The following is a 14,546-nucleotide window of genomic DNA, read 5'->3' on the forward strand; positions in this document are numbered from 1 at the left end:
TGGGCATGCGACTTGGGAGTGAAGTGGACCAACTCGTACACATATTTGAAGTCCTATGCTACATGGTTGTGCGAGTTAGGGAGCAAAGGGGACAGAACCGCATGAAGACTCGCGGTTTACACCGAGAGAGGAATGCGGCCTGACTTACATGGTTTTATCTCGCTGAAGCTTCTTTCTAGACCTGTGCGAGTTGGGCATGCGAATTGAGACTAAAGGAGAACCAACTCGCACACATATTCTCCACAGATTTCGTCTTGGTCATGCGAGTTGAAGAGAAGAAAGACCAAATCGCATGAAGACTCGCGGTTTACACCTAGATGGGCATGCGGCAGAGGCTGAAGGACTTAAGGGTCACAAGACTGTTTCTGCGGTTGTCCGACTTGCGCATGTGACGTGGGAAGCACCTGACCAACTCGCACACTCGTCATTTTCCCCTTCAAAGCTGGGTCAGGATCCGGTTTGTTCCGGGCTGACCCGGTTTGTTTTAAGACCTATATATAGTTTTTTAGGGTTTTACCCTGAGGACTTAAGCTTTATTCCTTTTGTTTCTTGCCTCTTTGGTGAAAGACTCCCTTTTTAGAAGAGTAATATCGATTTTTAAGGGTTCTAATCAAGAGAGTTTGAGAGATCTTTCTGTTTAAAGCTGCAAATCCATCATTATCCATCTTCTCCATCTACATTTCTCATCATTAATCATGCCAATCTTCTCAAATTGCAAAGGTTTAAGAGAGATTAGTATGATTAGTGAGTAGTCATCTTAATGAGGTTCTAGATTTGTAGGTTAGGGTGCTAAAGTGTTAGATTAGGAGTGCTTAGGGCTAGATTCATTGATTCATATCTCTAAACAGCTGTTCTCTAGGCTAGATCCTTGCATATAACTTGAGATCTAGATTTTGGGAATTTCATGCACCAAAAGTGTTTGATGAAATTCCTGAAAGAGCTGTATTAGAGGTTTAAGCATTTGCTGCATGATGATGTATTGTTATTTGCTTGAATGATCTTTTAGAACTGTTTATTAATGCTCACTGATTTATGTTTCACAAATGATGATTTGGTTTGAAAATAGATTAGTGTAGGGGTTAATTCCTTCATAAGAGGATTAATCTAGATTAGAGTTCTTAATCATTTGAATCATGTCTCGTCATTGTCATTAGCATTCCTTATTTAGCACCAAAGCACCCTAGCCAACTATTATGTCTAGAATCTCATGCTTCCATCATCTCATATTCACATCACTTGTCATTTGCTTAGTTCTTGTTTGATCACTTGTTTAATCATTAATCTTGTTTTAAGTTCTTAGTTGTCAATAGTCAATCAAAACCTCACCTGTTTACTTGAATTGAGAAACTGATCACATAGCTTAGTGTCTAGCACCACATTCTTCGATTGATACCTCTTTTTTGCTACTTTGACAAGGGGATTGATAGCCCTTAAGACCCAAAAAGTCTTGTCTATCATTCCTTAAAGTTACACACCTGAACACTGCTTAGACCTGAAATCACTCAACAAAACCTTCAAAACGTTCCAAATAAACAAGAAAAGAAATATCAAAAAGAAAACTATGTTCAAAGATAAGCTTGGGTGTCTCCCAAGAGCACTTTGTTTAACGTCACTAAGTTTTACTTTTCATACCTTCTTAGGCAGTTTGGGGTTCAAGAAGAGGAACTGAGGTATCTCCCTCTTTGATTTTGGATACCAGGTAGTGTTTCAATCTTTGACCATTACCCTTGGCCATCTTTGCCTTCAAGAACTAAAGCTCCATATGGTCTGACTTCCATCACCTTAAACTGTACTGACCATCTAGATTTGAGCTTTCCACGGAATAATTTGAGCCTAGAGTTGAACAAGAGGACTTGACCGCCTTCTTTGAACTCTCTCTTTTGAATCTTTTAATCATGAAGTGCCTTGGTTCTTTCTTTGTAAATCTTGGAGCTCTCAAAAGCGTCTAACCTGATCTCTCCTAGTTCATGAAGCTGTAGAACCCTTTTTTCTTGAGCGGTCTTGATGTCAAAGTTTAACAGCTTGACTGCCCACAAAGCTTTGTATTCCAACTCAACCGGCAAGTGACAGCTCTTCCCATACAACAGGTTGAACGGTGTGGTACCTATGGGAGTTTTAAAAGCTGTTCTATAAGCCTAAAGAGCATCATCGAGTTTCTTGCTCCAGTCCTTCCTTGAATTGTTCACAGTCCTCTCTACGATTGCTTTGATCTGCCTGTTTGAAACTTCAACTTGTCCAGTAGTCTGAGGGTGATAAGGACTCGCCACTTTGTGCTTTACACCATGCTTCTTTAACAAGCCCTCAAGAGTCTTATTAATAAAGTGGCTGCCCCCATCGCTTATAACAACTCGTGGAACTCCAAACTGTGGGAAGATGATGCTTTTGAACAGTTTACACACCACCTTTGAATCGTTTGTGGGACTTGAAATCGCCTCTACCCACTTAGAAACATAGTCAACTGCCACCAAAATGTACTGGTTTCCATGTGAAAAGACAAACGGTCCCATGAAGTCTATTGCCCAACAATCAAAGACCTCCACCTCAAAGATCGGATTCTGAGGCATCTCATTTCTCTTTGAGATATTCCCATGCTTTTGACACGATTCACAGCTTGAGACAACAGCTTAGGCATCTTTAAACATCGTAGGCCACCAAAAACCAGATTGCAACACCTTAGCGACCGTCTTGAAAGCTCCCAAGTGTCCACCATAACCAGAACCGTGACACTCTTGTAACACAGGCTGGACCTCTTCCTCAGCTAAGCACCTTCTATAAAGATGATCCTTGATGATCGGATTCTGAGCACATTTAGATATGGCTCATCCCAATTGTATCTCCTCACATCTTTAAAGAACTTTTTCCTTTGATAAGAATCCATTTCAGGTGGCTCTAAACCGCATGAGAGGTAGTTAACAAGATCAGCAAACCATGGAAGACTCCTCTCTCTGATTGTATTCGCTTGTTCAACCTCTGATAGACAAGATTTTTGATGTCTTGAGGGCTATCAATCCCTTTAATCAAAGTAATATAAAGGGTGTCAAGCCAAGCATGTGGAAGTTAGATAGTAAGCTATGTGATCTATTTCTTAATTCAAGTAAACAAGTAAGGTTTTGATTAAACTAATGACTACTAAATACTTAAACAAGATGAATGACTAAGCAAATGACCAAAACAAGAAGCAAATGACAAATGATATGGATATGAAATGATGGAGGCATGAGATTCTAGACATGATAGCTAGGGTGCTTTGGTGCTAAACTAGAAATGTTAATGACAATGATGAAACATGATTGAAATGATTTAGAACTCTAATCAAGCCTTAATCTTTACCAAGCATCAAGACACAAATCAAGTTATTTCACATACCCAACAATCATTGGAGATCAAACAACAAAACAGCACTAAGAATCAGTTGTAAGTGATCATTTATGCAAATAACAAAACATCATCATGTAGTTAATGCACATACCTCTAATACAGCTCTTTCAGGAATTTCATCAAACACTTCTCGTGCATGAAATTCCCAGATTCTAGATCACAAGTAATGTGCAAGGATCTAGCTTAGAGAACAACTGTTTAGAGAGATGAAAGCATGGATCTAGCCTTAAGCACTCCTAATCTAACACTTTAGCACCCTAACCTACACATCTAGAACCTCATTAAGGTGACTACTCACTAATCATACTTAATATAATCAATCCTTTGCAAGATGTGTTGTTAAGCATGATTAATGATGGGGAAATGAAGATAGAGATGATAGATAAGAAGGATTGCAGCTTTAATCACACAGAGATCTCTGATTTCTCTCTTGATTCAAACTCTCAAAAAGGGATATTTCTCTTCAAAGGAGTCTTTTCACAAAAGAGGCAAAGAAATTAGAGAGAATAAAGCTTGTCCTTAGGGTAAAACCCCAAAAAAGTATTTATAGCTCAATCAAACCGGGTCAGCCCGGGACAAACCGGGTCCTGACCCGACCTTGATGGGTAAAATTCCAAGTCTGCGAGTTGGTCAGGTGCTTCCAATCCCGCAGGCCTGAGTCGCACAGCCATAGAAACAGCCTTGTGCGCCTTAAATCCTTCAGCTTCAGACGCATGCCTATCATGGTGCAAACCGCCAGTGTTTGTGCTGTCCAGGTTTTCTTCTCTTCAACTAGCACAACCAAGACGCATTCTCGAGAGAATATGTGTTCGAGTTGGTCATCTTTAGTCCCAACTCGCATGCCCAACTCGCACAAGTCTGGAAAGGTGATTTAGCAAGATAGAACTTTGTAAGCCAATCTGCATTCCTCTCTCGGTGTAAACCGTGAATGTTTGTGCGATTCAGGTCCTTTTGCTCTCTAGCTCGCACATTCATGTAGCACAGGACTTCAAACATGTGTGCGAGATGGTCTACTTCACTCCCAAGTCGCAGGCCCAAGTCGGTGTAAACTGCGAGTCTTTGTGCGGTTCAGTTCACTGCTCGACCAAATCGCATGCTTAAGTCGCACAGCTTGTGGACTTAGCATTTTTCCTGCTCGGGGGTCTTTGATCTCACTCAGGATTACCTTACCCGCACATCTCCATACGCAGCTCAATTCCAGAATTTAACCTTTACGCGCTGCGGGTTAACCAACTCGCAAAAGTATCTCGCAGACTTCAAATCTCCTCGGACCACTTTGCATTCGGGGGAGAGTAACTTCCAGGATATAGATCGAAATGGCTTGATTCTAACTTCAGTGGAAAAAGCACTCAAATAGCTCGAACTTTGGTGAATAAACCTTCAGCGCTTGGTGATGTGCTCAGGTTTTAACCCTAGTTTTCTGCAAGCGCACAGATGTACGTTGTAGTACTTAGGGGCCGATCCACTGAAGACCAAGTAAATGCAATACGAGTTTACTTGAGATGAGAACTGAGCTAAGATGAATATATGGGTGTTTGTTTGGGGGTTGTGAACAGTGACGAAAATAGCAAATAATAAATTTAAAAATAAGTAAACAATAAGATCAAATCAATACGAGAAGGTGTTGGGCGTTAGGGAATTCGCCGGAAATCATAGACTAGCTAACAAGAGAATCAAACATAGAGTTTTCTAAAGATGTGTTCCTGAAATCAAACTCAGACTAACCTACTCACGTAGTATTAATCACAAATCAATTCACTCAGATTTACTAAACTCCCATTCAATTCTCTGAGTTTTTAGACAAATTAGTTTGATAATTTTACAAAACGCTTTAGATCGACTCACGCCTTCTAAGAGAATTTGTTCATCTAAATAGGGGTAATCGATTCAACAACACTTTCGGTGAGTAAATCAACCTAATCGCAGTAGCTAGATTATCGATCAAAGCCACATCAACGAAACGCAGATTTAGACGAAGAACTCTAAAGATATACCCTAATCTAACAAACCAGAAATCAATCCATGAATCCCTTAAAACCCAACAAGAGAATTACTCAATCATAGTGTATAAAAACATCACAGAAGTATTGTAGTTTGCTGGAAATAGGATATGAGAAAGGTAAAGAACGAAGAACGAAGATGAAGATGGAGATCGATGGTGACTCCTTTGCCGACTCCTTCTTCTCCCAAAGACGGCAACTCTGAGGTGTGCGGCTCTCTTCTCTGCTCTCTCTCCACGACTTGGTCATTAGAATGACCTAAAACGAGTATATATAGCCTTCTAATTCGTTGGAAACGTCTAGGTTTGAAGGAGTAGTGGGCTGGACTTGGGCTTGAATTAGGTCACTTTCGGATGTCAACGTTGTCTGGCCGCGGTCGCGGTGGTCCTGACTGCGGGGAATCAGGGTCTGGCCGCGATCGCGGCCTATGCTCTCCTTCGAGGCTGCATTTTTTTTCTTTAATGCATCGGGAATATCTGAAGATCTAACCGTTGGATTGTCTCCAAACCAATTGCATTAGAAAGCTGGTTGTCTCCTCTATATTGTCTCAGACGGTGAGAAGGTCTTCATCGAGTACCATACTTCTGACGGTCTGCATTTATCCAAAATTACTTATTTGTTCCAAATTGCACATCTTTAGTCCAAGTTTCCTGAAAAGTCTTTTAAAACTCTAAAACATAGAAATCAGTTAAAAACCATTGCAAACAGAGTTAAAACACCTGCATAAGATATTAAAATGATCCATAAAAATGGTTAAAATCCGGTGTTATCAACTCCCCAAGACATAAACATTTGTTTGTCCTCAAACAAAACATAGATCAAGCCAGGAAAAGGATCCTTAAAAATCCGCAGGAACTAAACAATATCTCAGTGACCGTCCTTCTAAACCATAACCTATCGTAAAACTTCTATCTGGATCTAGTCTAGAAAATCCTCACCAAAATACAAACATAACTAGTCCGTTGATCCGTCATGCAAAAATCTACACATTTAGATCTAACTTCCAGTAAACTAGCTCTTTACATTCATTAAGTGCACAGTGAATTCTCATGAAAAACATCATTCAGGGTAGACGGCATTTGGTAGTTAAGGACTATTTAAGTGGTGGAGTTTAAGTGTTTCGGTTTACCTGAAGAACTGGAGGATGCAAGATATTATGCAAAACTGTAAGAGAGATAGAAGGACCTGTTGATGACCGCAGATTTTCAGTCACTTCTCCTTTGCCAAATGCTGTGGCATAATCTTCCTCCATTGTTGTAAACAGCTACTCCCCCATAAAGATAATCTCCAAAACTCCAAATAATCAGATTAAAGCTTGCCTCAAGTATAAAACTCGATCCTCCTAGACTCTCTAAGGTTTTAAATTTCCTTTCCCTTCTTCTTTTTTCCTTTCTTTTTTTTTCTTTTTTCTTTTCTTTCTCTTTTTTTCGGATATATTATTTTTGTTTTTTTTTTGAAAGGCGAAACAACCTTTTATAGATAGGGAGTCTAAGGGACTGATATATTCATAAATTGCATCATTTAATGTACATATTCTAGTCCAAATCATGTCTCATTTGCATGCATTTTAGGTCTTTAGGCATTGTTTTAGGACTTAGGAGATTGCATTAGGTCCAAGAGAGTTTTGCATGTTTTGGAGTGTTAAACAGGTGCTTTTGGAGCCTATTTGGAGTGGAGGATGTGATTCAGATGAAGAAATGGAGTTGAAATGATCAAAAATGGTGAAAAGGAGCAATTTTGGGTTTCTCAGCAAAATGCTGTACTGATGGCCGAAGATTCTCGGCCAAAATCCTTCCCGCGGGTAGCTCTCTCGGCCAAAAACACGTACCGCGGTCAAGTATCTCGGCCAAAAATCCCGGGTGCAGATACATTTCCGAAATCGCATCACCGGAAGCTCTTGCCGGCCTATTCAGCTTACAAAGTTTTCAGCAAAGTTGGAGATAATTGAGTCAAGAACCCAGGACAGGTTGAATCAGGGCATTTGGAGCATTGATCGGAAAGATACGGTCACCGGAAGACAGAGATCGCCTGTCCGGGGAACCTTCCGGTCCGATTCAGTTGTCTGGTGCTTCATCAAATTTGTTGAAGATTGGATCATGTTTCCATACCAGGTGGGATCATAGAATTTGGAGGCGTGAGTAGAGAGTTAAGCTCACCGGAAGGCACGCCTGTCTCGCTACCGTTTTGGACCGACCCGATGAGCTCCGTAAATGGCAAAGGACGATGCACTTCCAGACCGATTCAGTCTACAGGTCCGTCATCAAGATTTTAGATTTGTGAGTCCTCTTTCCAGAACGTTTGATATCATTCAATTTGAAGCCATGAGCAAGACGATAACGTTTCCGGAATGGACACATGTCTAGAAGCCTCTTTCTGACCGTGTCAATGTACTGCAAAGATGAGCCCTCCGGGGAACCTTCCACTTCCCAAGCGCTGAGGGTTTCTTCATCACGATTCGAGATAATTGAGTCCTCTTTCCAGAACAGTTGAGATCGTTCCATTTGGAGTTGTGAGGCGTGAGTTCCGGAAGAATAGAGACACACCTATCCTTCGAGCACCAAGAGCGTGGAAATTGTGCTAAGTGTAAGGAAGGCACGGTGGAATGCCACGGTCCACATCTGACCGTGGCACTTGATGCAATCCTTCGGGGTTTGACACGGTCACGGTCTACACTTGACCGTGGCAAGACAACACTTGGGATCCTTTAGAGCTTCGGGACTTGACACGGCCATGCATGATGACCAAAGGGAACCCGTGGCACCAAGATTCATCCAAGAACAGAAGCTTCGGGACTTGACACGGTCACTTGCCACGGCTTGACCAAGAGCTGCTAGACCGTGGCAAACCTCATCTTTACCCACCAAAGTCGGGTCAGTATCCGGTTTGTTCCGGGCTGACCCGGTCCATAATACTTAGTATAAATACTTTTTTGGGAAAAAAACCCTAAAGAACATCTTCTTCTCTCTTAGTTTCTCTCTTGTTTTCTTTCCTTTTCAGTGTAAAGACGAGTTTGATCAAGAGATATCTAGCAGATTTAATCATCTTAAGGCTGTTTCTTATCATCTGATTATCTCATTTCTGCTTCTAATCATGATTAACATCATCTCTTGCAAAAGATTAGATGTGTTCTTCATGATTAGTGAGTGTCATCTTTTAAGCTTCTAGGTGTGTAGATTAGGGTGCTTAGATGTTTTATTTATGATGTTTAGGGTCTAGATTCTCATTTCATTTCCTTAGTTAGCTGTTCCTAATGCTAGATCTTTGCACATCACTCTGGTCTAGAGCTTAGGCAAATCTCCACCCATAAGGTGTTTGATGAAATGCCTGAATGAAAGCTAACTAAGGGTATATGCATTAATGCCATGGGAATATTTGTTAATTGCATAAATGACATATTAGAACTGTTTCTTAATGCTCATTATTTCATATTTCACAAATGGGAATTTGGTTTGAAAGTGGATTAGTGTAGACATTAATGCCTTCATGAGAGGATTAGTCTAGATTAGAGTTCTAAGTTGAAATGTTTGAGATCATGTGATTGCTTGCTATGTCTTTCTGTGTAAGATTCAGTCTTCTTGGTTGAGAGATTGTTTGGTCACTTATTAGGCTTGATGCATTATGCTTGTTGATTGCTTGATTATATCTAATGGTTGTTAGACTTGATTAAGTGATTAGAAAAGGGATTATTGTCATGGGAATGAATTAATCTGCTTTTGAAGTCTAGACTAAAGAGTAACTTGCATTGCATTATTGTTCTTAGCATCATGAATTAATATCTACAGCACCCTAATCAATGATCACATCTAGAGGTTTAGCTTTTATCATTTGCTTAATCATCATCACTTTGTTTTGTTTGCTTTCTTTGTTTAGTTCATTCATCATAGCTTGCTTGTTTCTTGCTTTATGCTTTCTTGTTACTTTGTTCACACCAAAACTCATCTTTGATCACTTGACTTAAGAGCTTATCACATAAACTAGTGCCTAACTACCACACATATGGATTGACACCCCTTATACTACTTTGACAAGGGGATTGATAACCCTTCTTAAGGCCGGAAAAACCTTTAGTTATCAATTGGCGCCGTTGCCATATTGTGTGGGGATTGTTAGCATTAGTTTCTGATATAGTTTTTGAGATCAAGTTTATTTTGTTTTACTGATCACTTTTCAAGCCCTGTCTTTGTTTTCAGGTTTATGATCACAAGAAGCCAGGCCAGAAGACAAAGAGAAAGAGCTGTTCACTTGGAGAGGTTAGGAATGAATCAGCAAGTTGGGAATGAGCATCAGGCTCAAGAAGCTGATCACGGTCAAAGAGCTGCTAATGGGATTGGAATTCAAGTTCAACAGGCTCAGGTCCATCAGGGACACGCTCAGGATAACCAGAACCAAGACTGACCTCAGGTTAATCCACCACAGAATAACCATCTTTATGCTTTCTTGTTACTTTGTTCACACCAAAACTCATCTTTAATCACTTGACTTAAGAGCTTATCACATAAACTAGTGTCTAACTACCACACATATGGATTGACACCCCTTATACTACTTTGACAAGGGGATTGATAACCCTTCTTAAGGCCTTAAAAACCTTTAGTTATCAGGGACGAAATTGTACCAAGATTTTGAAGTTTTTCCAAGGCAAACTGAGTTTTCTCCTTTTGTTGAATCATTCCAATGAAATCGCGAGTCTCTGTCTTTAGTGACTGAAAACCGCGTTGATCCTCTTTCTCTCCGACGTTTTTGCACATATCTGCATATAGGACAGTGGAAAACAAGAGTGCATGTGGTTTGAAAGAGGCTGGGTTACGGTGGGGAACTAGCTAAAGGTGAACTAGCCATTCAGGATCAACAAAGAGTGGTAAAGGGGTAAAGGAGTCCTGAATGTATGACTCGTTTCCCTGATCTAATGGTTTAATGAGAAAGTTAAGTCAAGATGAAGTCCAAATAAAATGAGCTAGTATATCCTGTCAGAAAGAATATCCATGAATAGAAATCCTCTGGTGGGAGTTCGTAGTGTAAGTACTCTAGCTATCGACCAATCTAGGCCTAAATCACAGAAAGAGCAAAAAACGAGGAAATAGCGTAGAAGCACACTGGTCTAAATCATCATAGTATTGTTTATTTATGTTCCTGGTTTGAAAACGTTTTGAAAAATTTTGAAAACTTTTTGAATAATTTTTTATGTCCAAAACAAACTCAAAACAAATCAAATTTCGTTAACGGATGATCATCCTCCCCCAGACTTATTTCACACTGTCCTCAGTGTGATAAAATCTAAGAAAGGATGGATAAGGAAATAGAATTTTGAAGTGTTTAGATGTACTTACCTTGCCGGAGGAATGAGTCGCGGTTGGAAGGATGGCACCATCGGTCGAAGTTTCACTGGGGCCGGAGTGATGGCCGTTTTCGGTTTAAGATTTCTTCTCGTCTTTTATTCGTTCTTCTTTATAAAAAACTGAAATTAAATGAAACAAAAACAAAGCAACAAAATAGAAAATAAAGATCAAAGGAAAATAAGTAAAATACCGAGTGGGTTGCCTCCCACTAAACGCTTGTTTTAGGTCGTTAGCTTGACTTGGTTGTCTTTTAGGTATTAGGCGCATCCGCTAAGGAGATCGAATCTTCCTTTTCTTCTTGAATGTCTGCAAGATATGGCTTAAGACGTTGTCCATTGACAGTGAAATCACCTCCTTGGAGGTTCCATAAAACCACAGCACCATATGGTAAAACTTCTTTGATCTTGAAAGGTCCAGACCATCGTGATTTAAGCTTTCCGGGAAACAATTTTAGACGTGAGTTATAAAGTAGAACCTGGTCATTAGGTGAGAACGTCTTATGAACTATTTTCCTGTCATAAAACTCCTTCGTCTTCTCCTTATAGATCTTAGAATTCTCATAGGCATTATGGCGAATCTCGTCTAACTCATTTGCCATCTGGATATCGTAATTCAGCTTTCTTATTGCCCATTCTGCCCTGATCTCTAACTCCCATGGAAGATGACAAGCCTTACCATAAACAAGATGAAAAGGTGTAGCTCCCAATGGGGTTTTGAACGCAGTTCTATATGCCCAAAGAGCATCATCAAGCTTTGCTGACCAATCTTTTCTTGTTGGTCCTATTGTCTTTTCCAGAATTCCTTTGAGTTCTCTGTTTGATACCTCCACCTGGCCACTCGTCTGTGGGTGATAAGGTGTAGCTACCTTATTTTTCACTCCATTTTTCTTCAAGAGATTCTGAAATACTCTGTTGATGAATTGAGAACCACCATCAGTGATGACGAGTCGCAGAACATCAAATCTTGGAATATGATCTACTTGAACATCTTCATTACTACTTTTGCATCTTTTGTGGGGCTGGCTATGGCTTCTATCCACTTAGACACGTAGTCAACAGCAACAAGTAAATTGATGCATCTCCTTCCACATTTAGGAGTCTCTACTTCTTATTTGTAAGCTCATAACTCCCTCTTGTCAATATAGTACCATTTTGGATTAGAATATGACTTTTCTTAAACAGAGTCACAGTTTTCTGATTTTCGTAGGAGAGTTTTGGTGTAGCTAAAGGAATAAGAAAACAAGTAAATGATGCATCTCCTTCCATATTTAGGAATCTCTACTTCCTATTTGTAAGATCAGAACTCTCTCTTGTCAATATAGTGCCATTTTGGATCAGAATATGATTTTTCTTAAACAGAGTCCCAGTTTTCTGTTTTTCATAGGCGAGTTTAAGTGTAGCTAAAGGAATAAGAAAGCAAGTAAATGATGCATCTCCTTCCACATTTACGAGTCTTTATGTCTTAGTTGTAAGCTCAGAACTCCCTCTTGTCATATAGCGCTATTTTTGATCTGAATATGACTTTTCTTAATAGAGTCCTAGTTTTTGATTATCATAAGAGAGTTTTGGTGTAACTAAAAGAATAAGAAAACAAGTAAATTATGCATCTCCTTCCACATTTAGGAGTCTCTACTTCTTATTTGTAAGCTCATAACTCCCTCTTGTCAATATAGTGCCATTTTGGATCATAATATGACTTTTCTTAAACAAAGTCCCATTTTTTTGGATTTTCATAAGAGAGTTTTGGTGTAACTAAAAGAATAAGAAAACAAGTAAATTATGCATCTCCTTCCATATTTAGGAGTCTCTACTTCCTATTTGTAAGATCAGAACTCCCGCTTGTCAATATAATTCCATTTTGGATCAGAATATGACTTTTCTTAAACAGAGTCTCAGTTTTCTAATTTTCATTGGAGAGTTTAAGTGTAGCTAAAGGAATAATAAAACAAGTAAATGATGCATCTCCTTCCACATTTAGCAATCTCTACTTCTTAGTTGTAAGCTCAGAACACCCTCTTGTCAATATAGTGCCATTTTTTTTTATCCGAATCTGACTTTTCTTAGACAGAGTCCCAGTTTTCTGACTTTTATGGGAGAGTTTTAGTGTAGCTAAAGGAATAAGAAAACAAGTAAATTGATGCATCTCCTTTCACATTTAGGAGTCTTTACTTCTTAGTTGTAAGCTCATAACTCCCTCTTGTCAATACAGTGCCATTTTGGATCAGAATATGATTTTTCTTAAACAGAAGTCCCAGTTTTCTGTTTTTCATAGGCGAGTTTAAGTGTAGCTAAAGGAATAAGAAAGCAAGTAAATGATGCATCTCCTTCCACATTTAGGAGTCTTTATTTCTTAGTTGTAAGCTCAGAACTCCCTCTTGTCAATATAGCGCTATTTTTGATCTGAATATGACTTTTCTTAAATAGAGTCCTAGTTTTTTGATTATCATAGGAGAGTTTAAGTATAGCTAAAGGAATAAGAAAACAAGTGAATGATGCATCTCCTTCCACAATTAGCAGTCTCTACTTCTTAGTTGTAAGCTCAGAACTCCCTCTTGTCAACATAGTGCCATTATTTTTATCCGAATCTGACTTTTCTTAGACAGAGTCCCAGTTTTTTGATATTTATAAGAGAGTTTTAGTGTAGCTAAAGGAATAAGAAAACAAGTAAATTGATGCATCTCCTTCTATATTTAGGAGTCTGTACTTCTTATTTGTAAAATCAGAACTCCCTCTTGTCAATATAATTCCACTTTGGATCAGAATATGAATTTTCTTAAACAGAGTCTCAGTTTTATGATTTTCATAGGAGAGTTTAAGTGTAGCTAAAGGAATAAGAAAACAAGTAAATGCTGCATCTCCTTCCACATTTAGCAGTCTCTACTTCTTAGTCGTAAGCTCAGAACTCCCTCTTGTCAACATAGTGCCATTTTTTTTATCCGAATCTGACTTTTCTTAGACAGAGTCCCAGTTTTCTGATTTTTATAGGATAGTTTTAGTGTAGCTAAAGGAATGAGAAAACAAGTAAATTGATGCATCTCCTTCCACATTTAGGCGTCTCTACTTCTTATTTGTAAGCTCATAACTCCCTCTTGTCAATATAGTACAATTTTGGATCAGAATATGACTTTTCTTAAACAGAGTCACAGTTTTCTGATTTTCGTAGGAGAGTTTTGGTGTAGCTAAAGGAATAAGAAAACAAGTAAATGATGCATCTCCTTCCATATTTAGGAGTCTCTACTTCCTATTTGTAAGATCAGAACTCTCTCTTGTCAGTATAGTGCCATTTTAGATCAGAATATGAATTTTCATAAACAGTGTCTCAGTTTTCTGATTTTCATAGGAGAGTTTAAATGTAGCTAAAGGAATAAGAAAACAAGTAAATGATGCATCTCCTTCCACATTTAGGAGTCTTTACTTCTTAGTCGTAAGCTCAGAACTCCATCTTGTCAATATAGCGCCATTTTTGATCTGAATATGACTTTTCTTAAACAGAGTCCCAGTTTTCTGATTTTCATAGGAGAGTTTTAGTGTAGCTAAAGGAATAAGAAAACAAGTAAATGATGCATCTCCTTCCACATTTAGGAGTCTTTTCCTTCTTATTTGTAAGCTCATAACTCCCTCTTGTCAATATAGTGCCATTTTGGATCATAATATGACTTTTCTTAAACAAAGTCCCATTTTTTTGGATTTTCATAAGAGAGTTTTGGTGTAACTAAAAGAATAAGAAAACAAGTAAATTATGCATCTCCTTCCATATTTAGGAGTCTCTACTTCCTATTTGTAAGATCAGAACTCCCGCTTGTCAATATAATTCCATTTTGGATCAGAATATG

General features: G+C 38.9%; 1 protein-coding gene across 1 annotated transcript; it reads right to left on the minus strand.

Moving 5' to 3' along the window:
* Window positions 1-10,964: 10,964 nt before the first annotated feature.
* Window positions 10,965-11,707, minus strand: LOC112086099. The gene is made up of 2 exons (XM_024154857.1): window positions 11,694-11,707; window positions 10,965-11,622 (listed from the first exon to the last, which is right to left on the minus strand). The coding sequence occupies exons 1-2, from the start codon at window positions 11,705-11,707 to the stop codon at window positions 10,965-10,967; spliced, it is 672 nt and encodes a 223-aa protein (XP_024010625.1).
* Between the last annotated feature and the right edge of the window lie 2,839 nt (window positions 11,708-14,546).

This window comes from Eutrema salsugineum, unplaced genomic scaffold, assembly GCF_000478725.1.
Source record: "Eutrema salsugineum unplaced genomic scaffold, Eutsalg1_0 scaffold_23, whole genome shotgun sequence".
NCBI lineage: Eukaryota > Viridiplantae > Streptophyta > Magnoliopsida > Brassicales > Brassicaceae > Eutrema > Eutrema salsugineum.